We start from the raw sequence: 26701 nt of genomic DNA on the forward strand, positions 1-26701 counted from the left end.
GATGGTTCTTATCAAAGGCATCTTCTCTCATGCTCCTAGGACGCTGGAAGTCAAACTTAAAGCATTTTTGGGAAGTCGGGAATCCTGGAAATCACTTGAAGACCTCAAGAGGGTTTTTTGGACCTATAGCACTGCTGCTTCAGGTAGGAAAGTTGCTTTTATGAGGCAGTGAGTGCATTGTGTGTGTCAAGTTCACTTAAGCAGTCTGTTGTCTGAGGCTTGCAGGCATTCCAACACTTCACAATTCAATTACAATGTATGGATTACCAAATACCTAACATCCAGATGTGTTTTTCATTATAAACAAGAGGATTTATGCATATTTTTCTGGCTTGTGGGCTTGTTACCCATTCGAAATTTACCTTTATTGTTTCCTTTTGCTGCTCATAGGGCACTTGAGTGTTTGATTGGAGATAGCAGAAGAGTGAGTGAGCTTGGCACTTGAAACCCTTAGGCACAGCACTGTTTTATCTGGATCAGCACTGTGATTTTTACACCTGAGTAACGTATTACATATGGAGGTTTTAACACACAGGGCTTCATCTGATTGGAAAGGAAAGAGACCATGCATTACAATTGGAGTACCCTAGCCAGGCTGAACAGCAGGACTACAGTATCGCTTAACCTCAGACATAGCCTTAGAGGTTGTGGGAGTAAAGGGCAGCAGGGAGAACTAATGTCTGTGCCTGCTTCTGAGAAGTATAAGGTCTTCTTTGCTTTTTAGGTCTCGCCTAGGCTGCGCATGTGCTGTCTCGTCGAGAGATCCTGTATTCAGTATAGTGGGGGAAGCTCCGCCCACTTCCGCCTATCTTTTTGATTGGCCGAATTCCCAAATGCTGCAATCTGATTCGTTTTCCTCAACTTAATCACGCCTCCTGACGGCCATGTCGTAATTTTTCTCCTTCCATAGCTATCGGCCCCTTTACTTTTAAAACTGTTTTGTTCCGCTTCCTCCCCCCGTTCCCTACCGCAGTCCGTCACTTCTCTGCCCACCACAACCCGCCCACCCACTCCTGTTCCTGCCTTCTTTGACGACCGTATTTTTATTTACAATGCAATAGGACTCGTGTAAATACGAGTCCTAGTGCATTTGTAAATACTTTTTTGCCCATCTGATTGGCTGGCTGCATTAGCACTCTATTTTGCCTGACCTAGACTCTTGCATGCGTGTGATGCTATACATCGTACGCATGCACGCCAAAAGTCTGCCTCAGCCTCTTGCTTATTTATTTGTGTTTTCACGGCGTCTAATTCAGGGACACCATGCTCTGTTTTTTTTTTTACTTTAACATTGAGCGCAGCACCCGCATTAAGGACACCATGCTTGGTGTTAAAGTTAGAATAAAAGTGTGTGCTGGTTACTGTTACAACTTGGTGATATGTACGCACACTTGTTCTTATGAGGTAGAGGAACCGTTTGTGTGAGTGGAGCCTGTCTGCCTGGTCGCGAGCGGCTGGAGGTGCAGTGTACTTGTACAGGACTGTGATCACCGGAGCACATTGAGTGGTCCTGGGCAGAGGAGCTTTCCTCCATGCACGGCAAGGTGCTGTACCTGGCATGGATCCAAGCCCGGACAGCAGCGGTGGAAGTTGCAGTCAGAGGTTTGACTCTGATCATGCTGCATCAGTGTTTGCAGAGGGGAAGGGGGTACAACTCGGGGCTCAGGGCTTCATATGAAATGGCAGCGGTGGAAGAGGCAGTGGTGTTACGTGTATATTTCTTAGTAGGATGAGTAGGTGAATGAAGGACTGTGGAGGAGGGGTGGGATGGGCGAAGGCAGTACATTGTGTAAGAAGGAGCTGGGGAAGTAGGAGGTGCATGTGTTGAGTTTTTATTTAATGTGACGTGTTTTGCCACGCGTGTGATATTGATCGAGTGCAAACTTCTGGTGATCGTGTACAGACACACATATTTTTTCAGCTGCACTGATGTTTATGAGTGCCGATTCCTCCCCCATTGGGTGGTTGTCGGTGCGTGATCCTCGTCCGCAGCAGCAGACACGCAGCCAGCGCCACTCTCTGAGGTCAGGTGACGTGGCAGGCAGGGCTGCTCGGGAGGAGTGCTTGAGGCAGGCTGGCACGGTGTTTCTTTTTAATGCAGATTTCTATAGCGCAAACTCTACCTGAAGGTATTGGAGCGCTTTACATGAGCTCCGGTTGTGTTACAAAAGGGCACATTCAGGCACGGGGAGATTATGTGATCGGCAGGCAGGGCTGCTCGGGAGGAGTGCTTGAGGCAGGCTGGCACAGTGTTTTTTTTAATGCAGATTTCTATAGTGTGAACTCTACCTGAAGGTATTGGAGCGCTTTACATGAGCTCTGGTTACGTTACAAAAGGGCACATTCAGGCACAGGGTGATTATGTGATCGGTAGGCAGGGCTGCTCGGGAGGAGTGCTTGAGGCAGGCTGGCACGGTGTTTCTTTTTAAAGCAGATTTCTATAGCGCGAACTCTACCTGAAGGTATTGGAGCGCTTTACATGAGCTCCGGTTGCGTTACAAAAATGCACATTCAGGCATGGGCAGATTATGTGATCGGCAGGCAGGGCTGCTCGGGAGGAGCGCTTGAGGCAGGCTGGCACAGTGTTTTTTTTAAATGCAGATTTCTATAGTGTGAACTCTACCTCAAGGTATTGGAGCGCTTTACATGAGCTCCAGTTACGTTACACAAGGGCACATTCAGGCACGGGGAGATTATGTGATCGGCAGGCCGGGCTGCTCGGGAGGAGCGCTTGAGGCAGGCTGGCACAGTGTTTTTTTTTAATGCAGATTTCTATAGCGCGAACTCTACCTGAAGGTATTGGAGTGCTTTACATGAGCTTCGGTTACGTTACACAAGGGCACATTCAGGCACGGGGAGATTATGTGATCGGCATGCAGTACATATAAGATCCTAATGGTGAGACCGATTGGCATTGCCAAAGCTTGTTTTTAATAGCACTTAGTGGCCCCGGGCATTGACGGGTTTAAACGAGTACCAGTTATTATTCAAGGTCAGATTCAGTTTAATAGGCACATGGAGGTTAAGTGATTGTGGCAGAATTGCCGATATTGGGCAGACACTGGGACTAGATTCAATTTCCCAGTTCCAAAGTTGCCAGGTCTGACTGTAACGCCACACCCTCTCCCCTTGGAGATGCACTCGGTTGGCAGCAGCCATTTCCCCACTCTCAAGCAAACCATTGATACTCAGGCCATTGTACCCACGTCCACCTCATTACTCACCAAATGATGTTCCCACACACACGACTCATTGTACCATACTTTACAATCTAACCTCTTGCTCCTGTTGGAGGAAATCGTTTAATAAACACAGATACATATAAAGTGTACCTGGTTTGTGATCCCCTCCTGTGAGTTTAAGCGATATTATGGTGGCCATATTGGGTTGGATTTAAGCCCATTGAACACTGTAGGGCTCAAAGCGATTTTTGTTTTTAATCTGCTGCAATCACTCATCCTGTAAGGGCTGTGCTGCCTTCTGCAGCCACACCACTTGTGCCACAAACAAAGCCATGGTGTGGTGAGCTTATGTCGCAGAAGAGAACTCCTTTGCTTTATGTTTACCACCCACCAGTGAAAGCTTATAAGCAAAGCAACAAAATGTCACCCACCCTGCACAATTCCTTATACACTCAGGTGCCGATTAGGATCCTGGAGAAACCGTCGGACAGAGGCTTTTCTCCGTCAGACTCGTACCCGGTTGTAAAACTTTACAAACAAGCAAGTACGATTCGCACGGAAACACTATTTCCGTACGATTCGTACAAAACACCAACCGAGGAAAATAAACATACAAATGACATCCTGAAAAGCGCCGACGTGACGTCGGGACGTATGCAGCCTGCGTTCCACGAACCAGGAAGTACGATTCAAACCGTCAGCAGTCCGGACGGCAATATTTCTACGGCACCCAAAAAGTGCCGGAAAAGCTAAGTACGCCGCGATGCACGGCGAAAAGGGGGCCCGGTACACGCCGTACCCCCCCCCCGCCCCCGAATGTATGCCCCGAACACCCCCCCAGCCCCCGCATGTATGCCCCGAACACCCCCCCAGCCCAGGCATGTACGCCCCGAACACCCCCCCAGCCCCCGCATGTACGCCCGAACACCCCCCCAGCCCCTGCATGTATGCCCCGAACACGCCCCCAGCCCCTGCATGTACGCGCCGAACCCCCACCCATGTACGTATGCACCGTACCCCCACCCGTGTATGTACACCAGTGTAGGTACGGACCGTACCCCCACCCGTGTATGTACACCAGTGTAGGTATGCACCGTACCCCCACCCGTGTATGTACACCAGTGTACGTACGCACCGTACCCCCACCCGTGTATGTACACCAGTGTAGGTATGCACCGTACCCCCACCCGTGTATGTACGGCGCGAACCCCCAGCGCGTAGCGCTGGTGTACCTACACTGGTGTACATACACGGGTGGGGGTACGGTGTGTACGTACACGGGTGGGGGTTCGGCGCGTACATGCAGGGGCTGGGGGGGTGTTCGGGGCGTACATGCGGGGGCTGGGGGGTGTTCGGGGCATACAGCGCGTAGCGCTGGGGGTTCGCGCCGTACATACACGGCTGGGGGTACGGTGCATACCTACACTGGTGTACATACACGGGTGGGGGTACGGTGCATACCTACACTGGTGTACATACACGGGTGGGGGTACGGTCCGTACCTACACTGGTGTACATACACGGGTGGGGGTACGGTGCGTACCTACACTGGTGTACATACACGGGTGGGGGTACAGTCCGTAACTACACTGGTGTACATACACGGGTGGGGGTATGGTGCGTACCTACACTGGTGTACATACACGGGCGGGGGTACGGTGCATACCTACACTGGTGTACATACACGGGTGGGGGTACGGTCCGTACCTTCACTGGTGTACATACACGGGTGGGGGTACGGTGCGTACATACACGGGTGGGGGTTCGGCGCGTACATGCAGGGGCTGGGGGGGTGTTCGGGGCGTACATGCGGGGGCTGGGGGGGTGTTCGGGGTGTACATGCGGGGGCTGGGGGGGTGTTCGGCGTGTACATACGGGGGCTGGGGGGTTGTTCGGCACGTATGCGGGCACATGTCTCCATGGTTGCTATGGGAGTTCGGTGCGGACGGTGTTTTTTCCATACGGTTGTAACATCGGACGCACGGGATGGATCGTACTTGCGCGGTCGGACTTCACTTTTCACATTTGTATGGTAAATCGTCCGGGGACGAATCGGACACATTTTCCGACCCGAGGACGTGTGGGGAATTATTCCCAATGCGATTCGTATGGACTTTTTCCCATGCGAATCGTACTTGGCAGTTTGTACGGCACTTGTACGATTCGTACAGTAAAAAGACCGGATACGAGTCGTACGGGGAAATTTTTTCCAGGATCGTAATAGGCACCTAAATGGCTGTACTGTTGGCTGATCCAGAATGTGAATGACATTGGCAACAATGCTAGTGGCTGAACTCCAAATGTGAACGAAAAGCCAGTAGTGCATGAAAGGGAGCTTCTTTACATTATTATATTAGGTTTATTTTCCTTTATTACATGATTCTGGATAGAGAGGTACAGCTATCACTACAGACTCAGCAATTACATTTTAGATATTATTTTGTAAACAACTATAGCTAAATACATTAAAATAAAACAATATTTAGGTGTAGTGCCACTTTCATTTTCCAGCATCGTGCTCCTCATGGTACAAAATAGCCTGAATTTCAACATCAGGGAGGAGTTTTAAGTATCATGTAAAAATTGTTTTGCAATCTTGGCAGTTGTAATTTTATCTATTCTTGTAACTAAACATGGTATGATGCTGCAGTTTTTAGAGCAACCACGTGGAAACGTAACATGTGACAATATTCCGTTGAGATTAAGTTACACTTCAAAGAGGAAACACAAAATTTATATTTAGATGTCTACATTCCTTGAACTATGTTTAATATCAAAAGAAGTGTAAACATCTGCTCTTCTACTTGGTTTTGCTTGACCATATTCTGAGAAATTATTTAGAAGACCCATCCATCTAGATTGTTCAGAGAATAGGTAGAGTAACTAAACTTGAGATTTCAAATGATTAATTTTCCTCCTAAAATTGTAACGCGTAGTCCCCCAAATTTCAGGTGGTGGAAGTAGCTTTTTTTAAACTGCCGGAAAATAGTTTTCCAGGGTTTTTGTCAATGTAAATGTAAAGATATTTTCAAGATGAAGCATTTTCAAATCACATTGCTCTAAATATTTTTGATAGAAATGTATAGTACATATAATTAATTTTGGAATTGAACTTTAACCATATTACATCATGCATATGTTGTTGATATGCTCTAGGCAGATGTTTCTGTGGATGAATACATATATCCAAAACACCAATTCTTCAAGATTCCCTGGATCCGGAATCAGAAAAGGAATGGACACCAGTTTTCTTCGTGCTGATGAGTTTTATTTTTTATAAAGTGCTATTCCGCGATGACACATTTCAACCCCTAGAGGCGTTGATCACATGACGTACTAGTGATTCCCCCACAATTTATAGTGACAAGGGCAAGCATAACTGAAAACAGACTGTCCGTCTGTTTTCCATACAGCATTATTTGTGTTATTTTCTCTTTCGACATTTCAACTGTTGCTTTTACATGATTCTTAAACTAGCACATAAACAATTCATATGAGTTGTTTTGACTGCCATGATGCCATTATCCTCAATAATTGTATCAATACAATTGCAAACAAAGGGGAAAAAATGTTCTAAGTTTTTAACATTTTCTTGCTTGCAATGCAACCATGCGCCAATTTGATATCGGCATATATCACCTACTGGCGGTCGCCAGTAAGTAGTTATAGTTAGGACCAGGTTTCCATAGGAAGAACATTTTTTGTTTTGCTTATAACTTTGGCGTCATTTGATGAATCTTCATGACATTTTCCAAACGAATTCTTTGTGCATATCAGCTCCTATGTGAGAAGTTTGGGGGTGATTTGTCAAGGGGGGGCGAGAAAAAAGGGGGGTCCAAAAACGTGTTTTCTCCATGTTAATTTCCATAGGAAACTTTAGACAAGGCTACAGGTCGAACGGGTGAACGGAATTACCTCAAATTTGGCAGGGAGAAGGGTCTTGGTCTAGAAAGCACGCTTTTATTTATTTGGTGTAAATCCGTTCAGTAGTTTTTGAGAAATATCAACATTTACAGATATCGATATTTGGGAATTCTGCCATCTGATTAGCTGAGGCGTTACGAGCATGAGCTTGCTGCTTATTGGTTGTGAGCGCTGCGAGCGGTTGTAACTAGGAAGTGTTGGCCGCCATATTGGGATTCCGTTGACGCGAGTAAGGGGAAAGTAGGGTGAAAAGATTAGGAAAGAGGAGGGTAGGAGCGCTGTGAGGTCTGTGGGGTGGTTAAGGTGTGTTATACAGGGAGTATGAAGCGATCTATTCACCCCTACCAGTGTGAAAGTGCTGTTTTGCCCAGAGTGAGATGGTGCTGAGGTGAGGTGTCGGTACACTCGGGGATGAAACCGTGAGCTGATTGCTGTAAACTGATGTGCTCTGGGCGCTGTAGGATACTGGCTGCTGTAGCATAGCTGTGCAAGTGGTGTTAGTATGGGTTTAGAGTATAGTGGTGTGAGCTCTGTGGGGTGGTTAGGGTGTGCTATACAGGGAGTGTGAAGTGCAGTATTCACCCCTAGCGGTGTGAAAGTGCTGTTGTGACCAGAGTGAGATGATGCTGAGGTGAGGTGCCAGTACACTCGGGGATGAAATTGTGAGCTGATTGCTGTAAACTGATGTGCTCCTGGTGCTGTAGCATACTGGCCACTGTAGCATAGCTGTGCAAGTGGTGTTAGTATGGGTTTAGTCTATAGCAGGAGTGGGAAGCAAACTACTCACCCCAACCAGTCTGAAGACTCAAATGGAGTGTTTTAGCAAGCAGGAATAAATAAATAATCGTGAAGAATATAATGTAGAATGTTGCAATGCCACAGAAGACAAATGGTGAAATCAGGTGTGTTTAAGAAAGTGGCTGTGTGGGATAAAGCGATGGAGTCTGCAAGTTATATAAAAAGTGTCTTTATGTAAGTGCCATAAATGGAACCACTGGTGCAAGAGCTAAGGCATCCAGTTGAGGCAAACTCCAACCGCTTCTTTTGTATTCAGACATAAGCTCCTGCATCAGTCAATTCCACATTACATGTTACAGTTCTATGTGACATAAACAATACCTATAAGACATGAATGACTGTAAATTGTAGAATGAAAATAAAGGTAGGATATGATTACCACACTGTGCCAACCAGTTCCTAAACAATGCCGTGTTTTTTTATTGTGATCGCCAGTTCGTGAGCAGAGGCTGAGGATGAGCTAATTTGTGTGAAAGGGCTTCATGGATAAGAGGCAGGCAGAGAGACGTGTGTACAAAGAATAGATATGGTTTCAAAATGGATGTCGAGTTTAGGCTAATTTAGCAAGTAAATAGCGTATTTGCATAGGCCATACATCATCCATTCCTGGTTAGTTTGGAAAGGTAAGGGCCAATAATGAAAACAGAGTTCAAATGCCTAAGCATACTTAGAAAGTTATTATATGAAAATAGTTCAATTGAAGTGTATTAAAAAAATTAATAGTAAAAGGTAAAAAAAGTTGGAAAAAATCAATCCAAGAATAAATTGAATTTCTTACAAGTCTTGAAGATTGCAGTCCAGAAGTTCTTCAGCGGCTTGACATGCGTAATGTTTCAAGAGGTGATTGTTGCCATCGTGTGAGAAAAGTGAAGCGATCCAATTCATATCCTTGAAGGGACAGTAATGTTCCTTGAATGTTGGAGTGGCAATTTGAATTGGCAGGCAGTCTTCGATTTTGTCAAAGGTCGTACGTTGCAGGAGATCTTTCGCGGCTGCGCAGAAATCCCATTCTGCCAGGATACCTTTTTGCGTTGCATCCGCCATTGCTCCACTGGATTAGGAGGACTCCGAGACCCGGGTGAGTACACAAACAACACACCTCACATGGGGGGAACGTCATCCACAACCAAAATCACAAACAGGCACGCAACCACCCCAAGCTGTCGCATGACTCAACCACACTCCATGAACACGCACATGCCACTGCCGCCACCATGCCCCATGCACCCAGCTGGACAATGTCAAGTCACAGGCCACAGAAGACACCAACACATGACACGGTAACCCGGATGGCGGGAGGCTGGGCCCCAAAATTCACATAGTGCAACTCAGAAGCAGACAACAATGCCCTCTGCCCATATGGCCTAGGTCACAGCCAGACAAACACTGTGTCCCCACACAGGAAAGACTCGCCAGCAAATGGCGGACGCCTTGCATCAACACATGGGGTGAAGGCACTGTTTTGCACATGACAGCAGCTAATGAACGGCCAACATGGTGAAAGAGTGGCAGCACACACCACCACAGCAGCAGCGCAGAGACACACACTACACCCAATGGGTGCCTGGAGATCAGAAACAAACTCACATCAACAAGCCAAGGGCCATTCAAAGATCTGCTAACAGTGTGTGCCCAGTGTGTGCCCAGGAAGCTGGGCTGAGGTGACAGAGGGTGACACACAGAGGGAGGGAAAGGGGGACAGAGAAGGAGGGAGAGGGGGACAGAGAGGGAGGGAGACACAGGGAGACGGACAGAGGGAGGAGGCTGACACACAGAGGGCGGGAGTGGGGGACAGAGAGGGAGGGAGAGGGGGACAGAGAGGGAGGGAGAGGGGGACAGAGAGGGAGGGAGACACAGGAAGACGGACAGAGGGAGGAGGCTGACACACAGAGGGAGGGAAAGGGGGACAGAGAAGGAGGGAGAGGGGGACAGAGAGGGAGGGAGAGGGGGACAGAGAGGGAGGGAGACACAGGAAGAGCAAATCAGTCCTTTGGTGTGTGGGAATGTATGCTCGTCAGCAGGTGGACTGCGTGCATGTAGACAAGTGTGGCCAGTGCCAGCACCCCCCCTCTCCTCCATGGCAAAACACAGGCCATGTCACAACCTGTGCACGAGCACAACGACAGCTACCTGCATTATCTAAGTGTGTGTAACTACTTCATGTGCCCACGTACAGTGCAACACGGAAGGCGCCAATGCACGGCTCGCCACACCTGCCCACTCCACTGCTGACTGCAGTCACACTTGACGCAGCAAGTAAGACTGTGCCACACATAGTTAAAGGCGCCAAACCTGTGCCCAAGGGACACACCCATGCACAAGTGCACTGTGAGTGGAATGCCAGACAGATCCAAATTCCCAGAGGAAATGTTCCAACTTTGAAACTGATGAAACATGGATGTTGCATGGACCTAAATTAACATTGTCTCTCTCACACACAGGTCAACCTCGTGGTTCACCCCCCAACACTGGGGGGAAGACTCACAGGACCCGGCTCTGCGGGAGGCCGATCCCACCGGCAGCGACGACTCTCACCCCTCTGTGGACGACCCCGACCAACCAAGCACCTCTGGTGTCCAACGACCTGCAGCACCTGCGTCAGGTACAACGGGGCCAACCACCACCCCCACCCCTGCCACACCCCAGGAGACACCCAGGACCCCACCACCACAAAGCAGCCAGGCTGGCCAGGAGGGACACGTTGTCCCGGGCACCCAGGAGGAGGCAGGCGACAACGCCAATGCCACCCCTCAGGGGTCCCGGAGACCCAATGTGCCCACAGGCCAGGTGCAAGTGGGCAGGGGTGGTGGGAGTGGAGGACGGCGGAGGCACCAGCCTGACCAGTTGGCTGGGGACCCGGTATTTTCCCATGTCCGAAACATCCTGGACACATACCGGCAGGACACCACGGGCCTGGCCCAGGTTGTGTCCGTCCTCGAGGGGATCAAGACCCAGCAGGCCCAGCAACATGTGGAGCTACATGCCTGTCTACTGCAACACCAACGGAGGATGGAGGACGGACAGGCTGAGCTCGTGACGGCGTACACGGGAATTCACGATACACTCCGTTGGATGGCCGACAACATGGGCAACCCTCCCTGTGCCAGAAGGCGGAGAACATCACCACCCACAGGGAGGGATCAGGAGGAGGAGGAAACATCCGATGGAGCATCCCAGACGTCGTCACGGCCTGCTTCTGAGGGTCCCCGCAGGAGGGCGGGTCGTCCACGGAAAAGACTGTGAGGGTCGGCGCTACATCACCATCTCCCAGGACACCTGGCCTGGCACCTGGCCCACTGGAGCAACAGCATCACAGCATCAAAAGACATTCTCTGCCACATGGCCTTGCTGGTCACTGTCTGACCAATGTTGACAAAGACTGTGGCATGGACTCTGAGGATTTCCAATGGCAAGGACACCAACTCCCCTACTGAACTTTGGATTCCAAACACCCGGAAAGCCCCTCATGTCATACCCCCCCCCCACTAAAATAAAAAGTCACACCATGATGAGAAGATGCCTGCTGGTTGCATTATTACCTTACATGTGTCTTGTAAAGTCTAACCATGCCTGAGTTCTCTATTGACTTCAACCATCCACACCCTGGGGCATGAGTCTGGCACAGGACACACGGGTCACAGTGTATTAGGCAAGACAGACATGGAGCACCATACACACCCGTGATGGGCCCAACCAGCTGAGGGGGTGGCCGCACAACCGTGCTGACAGACATATTGAGTACAGCAACAGTCATGCGCAGAGGTCAGGGATCATGTCCAGTGTCCTGGGGGGCACCCAGGTATGTGTAGACAGGTGGCAGAACCATGTCCTGCAAGCTTGAGTCCGGTGGATGCACCTAATGGGGGCCTGGCCAACGTTGGATGCATGGGGATGGCACATGTCACAATACCCACACAGTCATGGACATCATGCAAAATACACAGTCACATCCCACACACACAGCTTGCATCTTGCTACTCGACACATAGACACATAGCCACTATCAGGGAAAACCATGCCAGACATGCTGGATGCACCGTGGCAACACACCAGCATTGACTGAAAAGAGGCACCTTGGAGGCATAGGGACACCTTTATTAGTCATGTTTTCGGGATTGCAAAGGCAACTTGAAGTACACATGAACACTTCATGTGGAGTAACATGTGGGTCCAACACTGGCACCCCCCTTCTGCAGCACAAATGCGTGATAGCCATGGAACTGGCACACAAGCGTCGGCTAACAGCTAAACACCCACAGCTGCTCACGGAGAGCCTGCCATACACCATTGAACAGCTGATGTGGAAGTCCCACAGCATGTCAACCCAATGCAAACCGTATGTGTCCGAGGGCAGTGTTACACACATTGATGCCATCATCACAATCCACTATCCCATCACTGATGACTGTCAACAAGTCTGACCATCTATTCAGGTGTACCCAGCTGCATGTCATGTGCACCATGGTGATGCGACATGTCTGCAGAGGAACCAAACATCGACAGGGGCAGTGTGCATACATCGTGAACAACTGCCACACCCAATACACCCCTAATGCATCCCTTACCCTAAGGAGACTTCCAAACTTGTCCGTGCCTGTAACGCTGAGTCAGCACACGATGACGTGTCCATGAGGAATAGCAGTGCCACAACAATGCAACCAGCAGACGGCATGCGCAAGTACCTGGGGAAGAGAGACACCCAAGCAGTCAGACACAAGAAGCACAGCCACTTGCATGTGCATTTACTCGACACATGTATGGATGACAACATGCTTGGTCACAATTATGACTGGGTAAATACAACCATCACTGGCACCATCACTCCAGTGACACACCCACACACACCTCTGACTCACGTGCCATACATGCAGGTGGAGACACACATCACAACACATGCCACACGGGGACCAATGCGTGCACACTCAGACCCTGGTACTCACCACTAAGCAAAGAAGTCGCGTATGAGCCGAGTCCGGATGTCCTCTTGCAGCTCCACATCCTCCACATCACTAGCCCCATTGCCAAGCCCTTCGTCCTCCACGGGTGGATGGTCCTCGTCATCTTGATCCAGGATGAGTGGCACAGCTTTCTCAACTGCCATGTTGTGCAGCATGCAGCAGACCATGAAGATCTTGCAGACCTTCGCCGGGGCATATGGGAGTGCGCCGCCGGTCTTGTGTAGGCACCTGAATCGGCTCTTCAGCAGGCCAAACGTCCTCTCTATCACTCGCCTTGTCCGGCCATGGGCAGTGTTGTAGCGGAGCTGGGCCGGCGTGATGGGGTTGCGGAGAGGTGTGATCAGCCATGGCATGTTGGGATAGCCAGCGTCCCCTACATGGGAAGCACATGGACATCGTTAGAACAGGAGAAGCGGTCGTGCTGGAAGTCTACGCAAAATACAGGACAGACAGACTGTACCCACCAACAACACATGCTCGTTCGTTGCGCAGCTGCGTCATCATTTCAGGCATCCTGCTACGCCTCATGATGTAGGCATCGTGTGCTGATCCTGGGAAACGAGCACAGACATGTGAAATCACCATGTTGGACAGACACACCACAAGGGCATTGATGGAGTGGTAGTGCTTGCGATTGCGGAACGCTACCTCCTGTGCGTGTGGTGGTACCAAAGCTACATGTGTCCCATCTATGGACCCAATGACATGGGGCATCCCTCCCAGGGCATAGAATCCACGCTTGACCACAGTCAACATTTCAGGGGTTGGGAAATGGATAAACTCATCCAGGTGAATCAACATGGCCTCTAAGAAATCATGCAGCACACGGCAGAACATGCTCTGGGACATGCCACCAACATGAGCTATGGTATTTTGAAAGGTACCCGTGGCTAGAAAATGTAGGGCTGCCATTACCTTCAGCTTGGGTGTCAGTGCCGTAGGATACCTGTTCAGCCGTTGCAGGTGTGGTGCCAGTCTCGCCGTCAAATCCAGAATCAACCGTTGGGGGAAGCGGTAGCACCGGATACAATCATTCTCCCGCATGGCAGCCAAGTCCGGAATTGCTCGGGGAAGAGGCGGCGCTCTGCAGGAAATTGGAAATGACAAGGAGAAGTGAGTGCACCACAACAACAAATAATTTGTCCTGAGCACATGTTAATCTGTCTATACACATATGCTACATACGGAGTGAGGTATGTGCCACATGCCCTGGACACGTATGGCTGGCAGGTGACACTCCTACCAAGACCCAGCAACACACGCAGATTGAGAACCTCCACATGTCATGGCATGGGATTAGCTGTGTCCCAGTGCAAGTGAACAGCCAGACGCAAGACAGGAGTGACATACACCCACACATCAGCAGAAGTAGGATGTCGGTTGCAGAGACTGGTAGCGGAACACTAGAGCCACAGGTCACATGACATTACACTGGGACAGGCCACACACCTTGCCATGAAGGTGCACATGTGATGACTCACCACACATTCATAGAGAGGATGCAGACATGTCCTTGTTACGCTAATCCGTGTCCCATGCATACATACGCACCTCACATCCGAGACCACATGTGGCCTGGTGTGCGTAACAGTGTGCCATGGCCATCTACACACAGACACATGTTGGTTGCTGCAACGGCTGCAGCTTTTGAGGGAGCTCAAACATCTACCTAATGTGAACCCCCCACACATACATGACATAGTCACATCGTGCACCGTGGGTAGTGACATGTCAGGTGTGGTAACCCCTTTACCGGGCCTCAGGGGACACTTCCGTGAGTTGGTGTCCGTGCCATGCCAGTGACGCTCATGCCAAGTGTGCAGTACGACATGCACACATGTCAAAGGAGTCAAGGGCATGCCTGGCACACATTGCACCGTCACTCATTACATATGTACACATCTCATCATACATCTGGTGCCTTCTCCACTCAGGAGTATTGTGCCACATCACACCCTTTCACACCTGTGCCCCACACATGTAGTACTGCCCAGACAATGCCTTGATGTCCATCCATGGACAAGTATGTCAGCCCTATCCCTTCCTGTGTGCTGCCTGTCACCACTGCGATGTGTGAAAAACACCGTACTACTGCTAAGAGGGCCTGTGTACCTTCCCGTATCACTATGGGAGTGCTGCCATATGTGTACGCATCGTGATGGTGAGCGTACAGGTGTGTGTACGAGCCGTACCACTACAAGTACGCGTATGCTTGGACACCCATAGTGATAGGGAGCATACAGGCGTGTGTACGGTCCGTACCACTACGAGTATGCATACGCTTGGACACCCATAGTGATAGGGAGCGTACAGGCATGTGTACGGTCCGTACCACTACGAGTACGCATACGCGAGGACACCCATAGTGGTACGGCTCGTACACACGCCTGTACGGTCCCCATCACTATGGGTGTCCAAGCGTATGCGTACTCGTAGTGGTACGGCTCGTACACACGCCTGTACGCTCCCTATCACTATGGGTGTCCAAGCGTATGCGTACTCGTAGTGGTACGCCTCGTACACACGCCTGTACGCTCACTATCACTACGAGTACGCATACGCGAGAACACCCATCGTGATAGTGAGCGTACAGGCGTGTGTACGGGCCGTACCACTACGAGTACGCATACGCAAGAACAACCATAGTGATAGTGAACGTACGCACGCGTGTACGGTCCGTACCACTATGGGTGTTCTTGCGTATGCGTACTCATAGTGGTACGGCCCGTACACACGCCTGTACGCTCACTATCACTATGGGTGTTCTCGCGTATGCGTACTCGTAGTGATAGTGAGCGTACAGGCGTGTGTACGAGCCGTACCACTACGAGTACGCATACGCGAGGACACCCATAGTGATAGGGAGCGTACAGGCGTGTGTACGGGCCGTTGCTATGCATTTGGGGTGCCCTAGGGCCCCGGAAGCACCGTACCTGTGTGTGAAGCTCCAAATTACATAGGGGACACACGGGGGACAAGTATTAAGGCCTACATGCATGCTGGTTGTCATGGAGACTAAGTTTTAAGTTTGATTTTGTTCTGGAAGGTGCACAGCAGAAGTCAGTTGGAATTAATCTACTTTGTTGCAATGTGTTTGTGGGGTTGACATCATGCTGACGAAAAAAACAGAATAAGAACCCACTGACTGCTAGGTTTGAAGGGATTGGAGGAAACATAGGATGCAAATGTGAGTGACCAATCACTCTGCACTCCTGTGAATGGAATGGGCCAGCAAGGCAGATATAAGGCAGCCAGGTCCCATGAGGGAGCACTTGCCTGCACATCTCTGTATTCCACGACCCAGCTGCTGCTACTGATTCCCTGGAACCATGTCAAGGGCTGTGGAGAGGTCACAGCCATTCACCCTGGAGGAGAACATGGCTTTGGTGGATGTGATCCTCCCACAGTACCCCATGCTGTATGGGCGACCAGGTTATCAGGTGAGTGCAGTGTCCACTGGCACAGACTGTGTCCCTTTTTCGTGACTGTGACTTCTGGCATTGTGTCCAGGTGTGACACACATGCTATGTACTGTAGGGGGTCCCAGGGGTGGGAATGCCTGATGTCTCCCAGCAGTGCCCTGAGACAGGAGGGGTGGGTGCCTATCACTCCCAGCAGTGCCCAGAGACAGGAGGGGTGTGTGCAGAGTCCTCCCAGCAGTGCCCAGAGACAGGAGGGGTGGGTGCAGAGTCCTCCCAGCAGTGCCCAGAGACAGGAGGGGTGGGTGCCTATCACTCCCAGCAGTGCCCAGAGACAGGAGGAGTGTGTGCAGAGTCCTCCCAGCAGTGCCCAGAGGCAGGAGGGGTGTGTGCAGAGTCCTCCCAGCAGTGCCCAGAGACAGGAGGGGTGGGTGCAGAGTCCTCCCAGCAGTGCCCAGAGACAGGAGGGGTGGGTGCCTATCACTCCCAGCAGTGCCCAGAGACAGGAGGGGTGTGTGCAGAGTCCTCCCAGCAGTGCCCAGAGACAGGAGGGGTGGGTGCAGAGTCCTCCCAGCAGTGCCCAGAGACAGGAGGGGTGGGTGCCTATCACTCCCAGCAGTGCCCAGAGACAGGAGGGGTGTGTGCAGAGTCTTCCCAGCAGTGCCCAGAGACAGGAGGGGTGGGTGCAGAGTCCTCCCAGCAGTGCCCAGAGACAGGAGGGGTGGGTGCCTATCACTCCCAGCAGTGCCCAGAGACAGGAGGGGTGTGTGCAGAGTCCTCCCAGCAGTGCCCAGAGACAGGAGGGGTGTGTGCAGAGTCCTCCCAGCAGTGCCCAGAGGCAGGAGGGGTGTGTGCAGAGTCCTCCCAGCAGTGCCCAGAGACAGGAGGGGTGGGTGCCTATCACTCCCAGCAGTGCCCAGAGACAGGAGGGGTGTGTGCAGAGTCCTCCCAGCAGTGCCAAGAGACAGGAGGGGTGGGTGCAGAGTCCTCCCAGCAGTGCCCAGAGACAGGAGGGGTGGGTGCCTATCACTCCCAGCAGTGCCCAGAGACAGGAGGGGTGTGTGCAGAGTCCTCCCAGCAGTGCCCAGAGACAGGAGGGGTGTGTGCAGAGTCCTCCCAGCAGTGCCCAGAGGCAGGAGGGGTGTGTGCAGAGTCCTCCCAGCAGTGCCCAGAGACAGGAGGGGTGGGTGCCTATCACTCCCAGCAGTGCCCAGAGACAGGAGGGGTGTGTGCAGAGTCCTCCCAGCAGTGCCCAGAGACAGGAGGGGTGGGTGCAGAGTCCTCCCAGCAGTGCCCAGAGTCAGGAGGGGAGGGTGTGATGCACAGTGTGAGCCTTGATAATTGATTGTGTCTTTGCCCTCATTCCACCTGTGTACTTTCACTGGCACGTACTGCTTTTGCCCTTCCCCAGAGGAGTATGTCCCTATGGCAAAGGTGCAATGCGTTGGCTGCATGACATGCCTTGTTGTAACCAGCTAATTTGTTCCCATATGTGTCTCTGTGACATGTTGCAGGTGTGTTGATGTAGTGTCACTTTTTCATCCTCACAGGTAGGCGCCACTGCCAAGGAGCAGATCTGGCTGACCGCCGTCAGTGCCGTGAGGGGTGCGGATGGTCGGAGGCGGAGCCTGTCCCAGGTGAGGAAACGCTGGCAGGATATCCGGTGCTGGACGCGGAGGATCGCACGGGTCCTGCTGGGGGACTCACCTGAGAGCCATAAGAACCGCGGGCGCCGCCGTCTCTCCCACATCCACAAGCGTGTGCTGGCGGTGGTCTTTCCAGACTTGGACAGGCGCCTACAGGAGATGCAGCAGCAGCAAGGGGGTAGGTACATGTGTGTTTGTTGTGTTTCACCAGCATTTGTACGTGCACTGTTCCATGGGTACACTGCCAGGGTTTTATGGTGCTGTGCGGATCCTGTTACCCACAGTCTTGCAGTGCTCTCCTGCCTCCCTTCCCCTCCTTGCAATGTGTTCCCTGGTCTGTGTGTAGTCACTCCGTCACAAGGTTATGTAGCCTGGCACCTTCTCAAAGTGTACTATGCCTGCAGCATCATGTGTGGGGGTGGTGTGTAACAGGTATTGGGACCTTGCCTGTGCCCTGTCCCGTTCTGGACTTGTGGGTTCCATGTCAGTTGGCACTAATGCTGAGTCCAGACATGGGAGTTAATCTCTCAAGTGCGAGGTCTTCCAGCACCATGTCCTATGTGGTGGCCTGTGACATGATGTGCATGAGTGTGCGGTACGCATAGTGTAGGGATGTTAGCGTGTGTTGCAGTCATTCCCATTCAGGAGCATGGAGTTGTGTGGCCACTACTGTCCCCAGGGGCATATTTTCCTAGGTCTCATGTGTGTAATCCGAAAATGTCGACAATCTCTGTGTCTACAGCATAGGTTGTGCTCTGTGCCAGTGTCCCCTGGCACCATGTATATTGACGTGAAATGTAGTACAAGTGTCCACTGTCCAGCCTGACCTGATTTTCCCAGTACATACTCACGGTGGCCATTGCCTGTGTGTCTTGTTACAATCATCTCATGATGCCCATTTGTACATGCTTATTTGGACAGGCGCACCTTGGGTATTTTGTGTGCAATATAGAAATTTCGCATCCCATGTGTATTTCACCCAGACTAAGAGATGTACGTGCTTCCTGTGTCTCCATAGAATTGTCTCATGTAGGGGGTGGGTGGTGCGGGCATGGCCGACATGTCAAGACCTGAAATCTCCTTGCTAGGACTGGCCAGTGTGTGATGTTTGCCTGGACATACACTCAAGGTGCAGTGTGCCAGTCAGGGTGGGCATGTTATCAGTATTACCTATGCTGCATGTGCCTCTGGTTCCTGCCTATGGTCCCTGCTCATCCCTATTTCCTGCCACGCTGTGTGGTGCAGATGCAGTGCTGGATTGTCCCCAGGGCCTTGCTCCTCAGGCAAAATTCCATGTCATCTCATTTGCTATTGTGTCATGCTCTCCATAGTTTTTCGGTGGCATGGTGGGTCAAACAACTGTGTCTTGCAGGGCCTACATATGTACCTTGTTTAGTAGTTGTAACTCTTCTTTTGTTTCAGGCTATGCACTGTAACCTAAGTAGATTGGACTCATGTGACATATGTATACAGGTGTATGATTAATTTCTGTCTCTTCACCCTGCCCACAGCATCGTCGGGGGACACGGAGGGAGACATGGACACAGACGGCGCAGAGGGACCGAGCACCAGTGCCAGCGGTGACATCGTGGCTGGAACATCGAGTGGGACTGAGGCGGAGGAGAGTGAAGCCGGGGACCTGTCGACTGGCACAACAGAGTATGAAGCTGACGGGTCCGAGGATGATCTCTCCGAGTGGGCGGTGGCTGCACCACCATCTGACAGCAGCCCTACATCTCGCACCGCCCCCTCCATTGGCATCAGCCGCCTCCCACGTGCTCGTGTCCCTTCCCTTCCCAGCGTCCCCAGTCACCGCATGTCTCCTTCCTGCCAGGCACCGCATCCCCTGCCCCTGTCTCCACTGCTGCCGCCAATGCCGAGTCTGTGGACATCCAGCGGCAGTTGCAGGTTGGTCAGACTGCGATCCTTAATGTCCTCCATGCCCACAGCCAGGTCCTCAACAACATGGAGGCATACTTGGAGGGCATTCATTCATCGCAGGCTGACCAACGCAACTTGCTGAGGTCGATAGACTCGACACTGACTGCAGCAGTGGGTCTCCTGCAGCGCTACGTCCCACCCCCTACCCCTGCCCCTTCCACACTTCCCACTCCCATACCTGTCCCACATACACCCAGACATCAGCATGCACCCACCACAACAGACACAGGCACCACACCAGCAGGGAAGGTCCGCCGCACACCTCCTGACACGCACACACAGGGTGTAGTAGGCACACCCACTGGGTCGGGGGGCAAACGTGTGACACGCAGCCAGAGTGGGAGTCCACATTCCACCCAATCCACTCCCTCCAAATCCCCTCCCCTCAGCTCTCCTGGCCACATCTCCCCCAAAGACTCGTTCATGGCCGCTCTGTCCCTGAGCCCCACATTGACACCACCCCGCAAGCGGTCAAGGAAGTCCACGGTCAGGGTGCTTGAGTCCCCCCCCCCCTGTCCACACCCACCCCCAGTGGCCCTATGACCCCCCCCCCCTCCTTGGGGCCTGTGGTTCCTTCGGGTGCAGGGGAGTCCCTGGAGGACCTTGCCAAGGTGTGCAGCGCGCTCCTAGAATCCACCTTTGGCCCTGCCCCACCCCCTGTAGTGGAGTCCTCCATCCCTGCACCCAATTCGCCTACCCTTTGCCCTCCTGTCCCTGCGGTGCCTGTTCCTTCCCCCCACATGATGCCCTCACCCCTGTGGAAGACGAAGACTTGTAACTGTGCAGGCAAGCTAGGGGACACGCATCCCACTGTGTCCCCCATCCAGCTGTGACTTCTAGACTGCCCTATGGGCTTTGTTACTATTGAACTTTCTAAGAACAAACAATTTAAGATAATGCTGATTAAAGCCATTTTTGTTTCCTTTGAACACTACTGCTTTACTGGTATTGCTGTTGGTGGGGCTGCTACATGAATATGGGTGGTGATCATGTGTTGGGTGTGTGGGAAATGTAGTAGTGTGCTGGTCATAGGGGGGACCCTGGTATCTGTGTGCCATCACACGGTGTTAGCTAGGTTTCTCTGTCCATGTACGCAGTTGCTGCATGGTGGAAGTGTACCACGGTGTAATCCTTCCTCTGTGTACCCTGACATCTTCCCTGCAGGGTGTTCCCAATATGTGGTGCTGAGCTGTGTCTACATCAGCTAGGTGTGTGACGGACACCTTCAACTTTGCACATGCATGCTGAGCGATGTCTCCATCTGCATCATTCGTGGCATCCTTGGTAGTCATAGTACTTGTGTGTGTGGACTATTGACATGACTTCATGTGGACATGTTTTCTTTTCTGCGCTATGCATGCGTATACTCCCAGCCTCGCACACATGTGGTACATGTACTGCAGGGTCTTTGTGCACCTGACTGACATTTGTGGGCATGGTATCTGTGGCTACTCCACCCTTTGCGTTTCATGGGCACTGCTGTGAGTGTTAGGCACACACCCCTCCTGTCTCTGGGCACTGCTGGGAGGACTCTGCACACACCCCTCCTGTGTCTGGGCACTGCTGGGAGTGATAGGCACCCACCCCTCCTGTCTCTGGGCACTGCTGGGAGTGATAGGCACCCACCCCTCCTGTCTCTGGGCACTGCTGGGAGGACTCTGCACCCACCCCTCCTGTGTCTGGGCACTGCCGGGAGGACTCTGCACACACCCCTCCTATGTCTGGGCACTGCTGGGAGGACTCTGCACACACCCCTCCTGTCTCTGGGCACTGCTGGGAGGCCTCTGCACACACCCCTCCTGTCTCTGGGCACTGCTGGGAGGACTCTGCACCCACCCCTCCTGTCTCTGGGCACTGCCGGGAGGACTCTGCACCCACCCCTCCTGTCTCTGGGCACTGCTGGGAGGACTCTGCACACACCCCTCCTGTCTCTGGGCACTGCTGGGAGGACTCTGCACCCACCCCTCCTGACTCTGGGCACTGCTGGGAGGCCTCTGCCTACACCCCTCCTGTCTCTGGGCACTGCTGGGAGTGATAGGCACCCACCCCTCCTGTCTCTGGGCACTGCTGGGAGGACTCTTCACACACCCCTCCTGACTCTGGGCACTGCTGGGAGGCCTCTGCACACACCACTCCTGTGTCTGGGCACTGCTGGGAGGCCTCTGCACACACCCCTCCTGCCTCTGGGCACTGCTGGGAGTGATAGGCACACACCACTCCTGTCTCTGGGCACTGCTGGGAGAACTCTGCACCCACCCCTCCTGACTCTGGGCACTGCTGGGAGGCCTCTGCACACACCCCTCCTGCCTCTGGGCACTGCTGGGAGTGATAGGCACACACCCCTCCTGTCTCTAGGCACTGCTGGGAGGACTCTGCACACACCCCTCCTGACTCTGGGCACTGCTGGGGGTGATAGGCACACACCCCTCCTGTCTCTGGGCACTGCTGGGGGGACTCTGCACCCACCCCTCCTGTCTCTGGGCACTGCTGGGAGGACTCTGCACCCACCCCTCCTTTCTCTGGGCACTGCTGGGAGGACTCTGCACCCACCCCTCCTGTCTCTGGGCACTGCTGGGAGGACTCTGCACACACCCCTCCTGTCTCTGGGCACTGCTGGGAGGACTCTGCACCCACCCCTCCTGACTCTGGGCACTGCTGGGAGGCCTCTGCACACACCCCTCCTGTCTCTGGGCACTGCTGGGAGTGATAGGCACCCACCCCTCCTGTCTCTAGGCACTGCTGGGAGGTCTCTGCGCACACCCCTCCTGTGTCTGGGCACTGCTGGGAGTAATAGGCACCCACCCCTCCTGTCTCTGGGCACTGCTGGGAGTGATAGGCACCCACCCCTCCTGTCTCTGGGCACTGCTGGGAGGACTCTGCACCCACCCCTCCTGTGTCTGGGCACTGCTGGGAGTGATAGGCACCCACCCCTCCTGTGTCTGGGCACTGCTGGGAGTGATAGGCACCCACCCCTCCTTCGTCTGGGCACTGCTGTGAGTGTTAGGCACCCACCCCTCCTGACTCTGGCCTCTGCTGGGAGGACTCTGCACACACCCCTCCTGTGTCTGGGCTCTGCTGGGAGGACTCTGCACACACCCCTCCTGTCTCTGGGCACTGCTGGGAGTGATAGGCACCCTCCCCTCCTGACTCTGGGCTCTGCTGGGAGGACTCTGCACACACCCCTCCTGTCTCTGGGCACTGCTGGGAGTGATAGGCACCCACCCCTCCTGACTCTGGGCTCTGCTGGGAGGACTCTGCACACACCCCTCCTGACTCTGGGCTCTGCTGGGAGGACTCTGCACACACCCCTCCTGTCTCTGGGCACTGCTGGGAGGACTCTGCACACACCCCTCCTGACTCTGGGCTCTGCTGGGAGGACTCTGCACACACCCCTCCTGTCTCTGGGCACTGCTGGGAGGACTCTGCACACACCCCTCCTGTGTCTGGGCACTGCTGGGAGTGATAGGCACCCACCCCTCCTGTCTCTGGGCACTGCCGGGAGTGATAGGCACCCACCCATCCTGACTCTGGGCTCTGCTGGGAGGACTCTGCACACACCCCTCCTGTCTCTGGGCACTGCTGGGAGGACTCTGCACACACCCCTCCTGACTCTGGGCACTGCTGGGAGGACTCTGCACACACCCCTCCTGTGTCTGGGCTCTGCTGGGAGGACTCTGCACACACCCCACACCCCTCATGTGTCTGGGAACTGCTGGCAGGACTCTGCACACACCCCTCCTGTGTCTGGGGACTGCTGGGAGTGATAGGCACCCACCCCTCCTGTCTCTGGGCACTGCTGGGAGTGATAGGCACCCACCCCTCCTGTGTCTGGGCACTGCTGTAAATATTAAAATATGAAATAACATTTAAAAAACCTTCGAAATTCACTGAAAAAACCATAGATTTTACAGATGTTATAGTTAGGAATTCGCATTTAAAAAAACCTTTGCAATTAATTGAAAAAACCATAGGTATTACAGACGTTATATTTAGGTATTAGCATTTAAAAAACCTTTGCAATTCATTGAAAAACCATAGGTATTACAGACGTTATAGTTAGGAATTAGCATTTAAAAACCTTAGAAATTCACTGAAAAAACCATAGGTTTCAGGTACGTTATAGTTAGCTGGACATTTGACTCCTATAAAACCAGAGTAATTCGCCTGTTATAGTTAGTTGAGCTAACTATAACTCCTGTGTCTGCAATGCATTGGTGATGACGTCACATATTACATCACTCATGACATGGTCAGTGACATCACTGATGACATCACTGATGACATCTCAAATGACATCACTGATGACATCATCCACCTGATAATCTGATGTACATACTGATGGCCTAATATAAACTTTCATACATGCACTCTAAAATACAGACTACTATTTTTGAAACCATACACACAACAATGCCAGATACTACATACCACCCATTATTTCCTAGATCTACACTCACATCCATTCACTTATACATGCAGTTACTCATCAATACTGTACTATAATATGCACTCATACACCTATACATACAGTCACAGTCCACCACTGATCAACAGAGTTACTCACACACTTAGACAGTCATGCAAAGAATCAATCACATACCCATTTACTCATGTATACAGTTATACATGCCAACTGCATTATTTATACACACACCACATCACTTATTTATGCAGATACTAACACATACTTACTGTCTTATACAATCACTGATACAAGCAGACACTTTTATACACCTACTCCTTCAAATAACTTACTCTCACGTATAGTCATTTATATACTCCAACACACACATATACTGCCTTAAAACATATGTAGTTACTCACACATATACCAGTGAGACATTCATTCACTCACCAGCACACCCATACACACACTAACTCACCCATACAGCCCTTCCCGGATGTACTTTTGAATCCATACAAAGACATCTCAGACATGTATGCACAGAGTCACACCCCCACCTACCCACACAGACACTCAGGCACTCATACAGATACTCAGACAACAAATCAATAACCCATATAGACACTCATGTAGCTACTCACCAACCCATGCAGCTGCTTATACACCAACTGAGACACTAACACAGACTTTCACACAGTTTAGTCACTAACCCATACATTCAGCAACACATGTTCAATCACTCAGTTATACAGTCAGGCAGGCACTTAATAAATAATCCATTCAGGGACAGTAAATTCACTCTTTCTTCAATACACCTTGACATACATATATATGAAAAATATTTAAACTTTACAGTAACACACATTCACTGGATGATGTCATCAGTGATGTCATCAGTGATGTCATTTGAGATGTCATCAGTGATGTCATGAGTGATGTCACTGACCATGTCATGAGTGATGTAATATGTGACGTCATCACCAGTGCATTGCAGGCACACGAGTTATAGTTAGCTCAACTAACTATAACGGGCGGATTTCTCTGGTTTTATATGAGTCAAATGTCCAACTAACTATAACATCCCTTAAACCTATGGTTTTTTCAGTACATTTTTAAGGTTTTTTAAATGCTAATTCCTAACTTTAACGTCTGTAAAACCTATGGTTTTTTCAATGAATAGCAAAGGTTTTTTAAATGCTAATTCCTAACTATAACGTCTGTAATACCTATGGTTTTTATATATCTATATATATATTACCTACTGGCGGTCGCCAGTAGGTAGTTATAGTTAGGACCACGTTTCCATAGGAAATCCGCAACATTCTATTTTGAATAACTTTGGCGCCGGTCGACGAATCCTCGCGAATTTCTCACAATAGGTGGGGCGCTACGCTCCGCTCCTATCCTGAAAGTCTCGGGGGGATTCGTCAAGCGGGGGCTGAGATAAAAGGGGGGTCCCAAAACGCGTTTTTCCCATGCATTTTTCCATAGGACCTTTAGACAGGGCTACAGCCCGAACGGCTGAACAGAATTACTAGAAATTTGGCAGAGAGGTAGTCCTCAGGTCAAGGAAGTGCCTTTTGTAGGTTTGGTGTAAATCTGTTCAGTAGATTCTGAGAAAATAGCCTTTAAATCAATATATATATCTGAGCCAGCTTACGGTACGCTTACCGTACGCTTACCGTACGCGTACGGTGGCGTGCGCGAGCGCGATTCTGATTGGCTCTTAGATCTTAGTAAACATTCGAATCGGCCGAAACCAGGAAGCGGCGGCCGCCATTTCGTGTGTTTCACTCAGAAAAAAATGAGTGATAACAAGAAAAGGGGGCAAGGAGGAGAGTTACAGACCCCCTTACATTTGTGAGGGGGTCAAAGAAGGACAGAAAAGTACAAAGAAAACATTTATTGATTTTAAAAAAAATCACGGTAAGCGTACGGTAACAAAAAAAATAAATAAAAGAAATGAAATGCAGATTTAAGAGTTTAGATATTAGGGGGCTCTAAAAAGAGCCGTTGTGTTTATGAAGTTATTTTTTAGTGGTACCTACAAGTAAGTACCGATGCAGAGTCTAAGGTTCAAGAGGAAGACTCTGTTCCCTTCATCATTGAAGTGCACACCATCTCCTCTATAAATGTCTTGCATGTCATAACGCAAGTTGTTGTGGTAAATGGAACCCATACCATAGTCACGGAGGAAAGCAGAAACAGATTTGTTGACGTGCTTTCTTGCTTTGTCAATCTGCGGACAGAAATGATTGGACCAGTTCCATTTTTGCCTTTGGCACATGTTGGAAAACACAAAGGCAGTTTTAGGGAAAAGTGAAAACAGTTGTGCAAAGGTGTCCTTCATAAGCATTTCCAGACCTACCCCAGTCAAAGTGCCTAGGTCATTGCCACCACAGTGCACTATTATGAGGTCAGGGTGTTG

The 26701-nt window shown here is 51.3% G+C and overlaps 1 protein-coding gene across 2 annotated transcripts in view; it reads left to right on the forward strand.

The window, feature by feature from the left end:
* Positions 1-26701, forward strand: part of LOC146780369 (hydroperoxide isomerase ALOXE3-like) — a 554429-nt gene that overhangs the window by 295635 nt on the left and 232093 nt on the right. For both annotated transcript variants that reach the window (XM_085638540.1, XM_085638541.1), the window contains one exon: positions 40-143. In XM_085638540.1, coding sequence (XP_085494666.1) covers positions 40-143 — 104 coding nt within the window. The remainder of the gene's footprint in view (positions 1-39; positions 144-26701) is intronic.

Source organism: Triturus cristatus, chromosome 12 (genome assembly GCF_964204655.1).
Source record: "Triturus cristatus chromosome 12, aTriCri1.1, whole genome shotgun sequence".
Classification (NCBI taxonomy): Eukaryota; Metazoa; Chordata; class Amphibia; order Caudata; family Salamandridae; genus Triturus; species Triturus cristatus.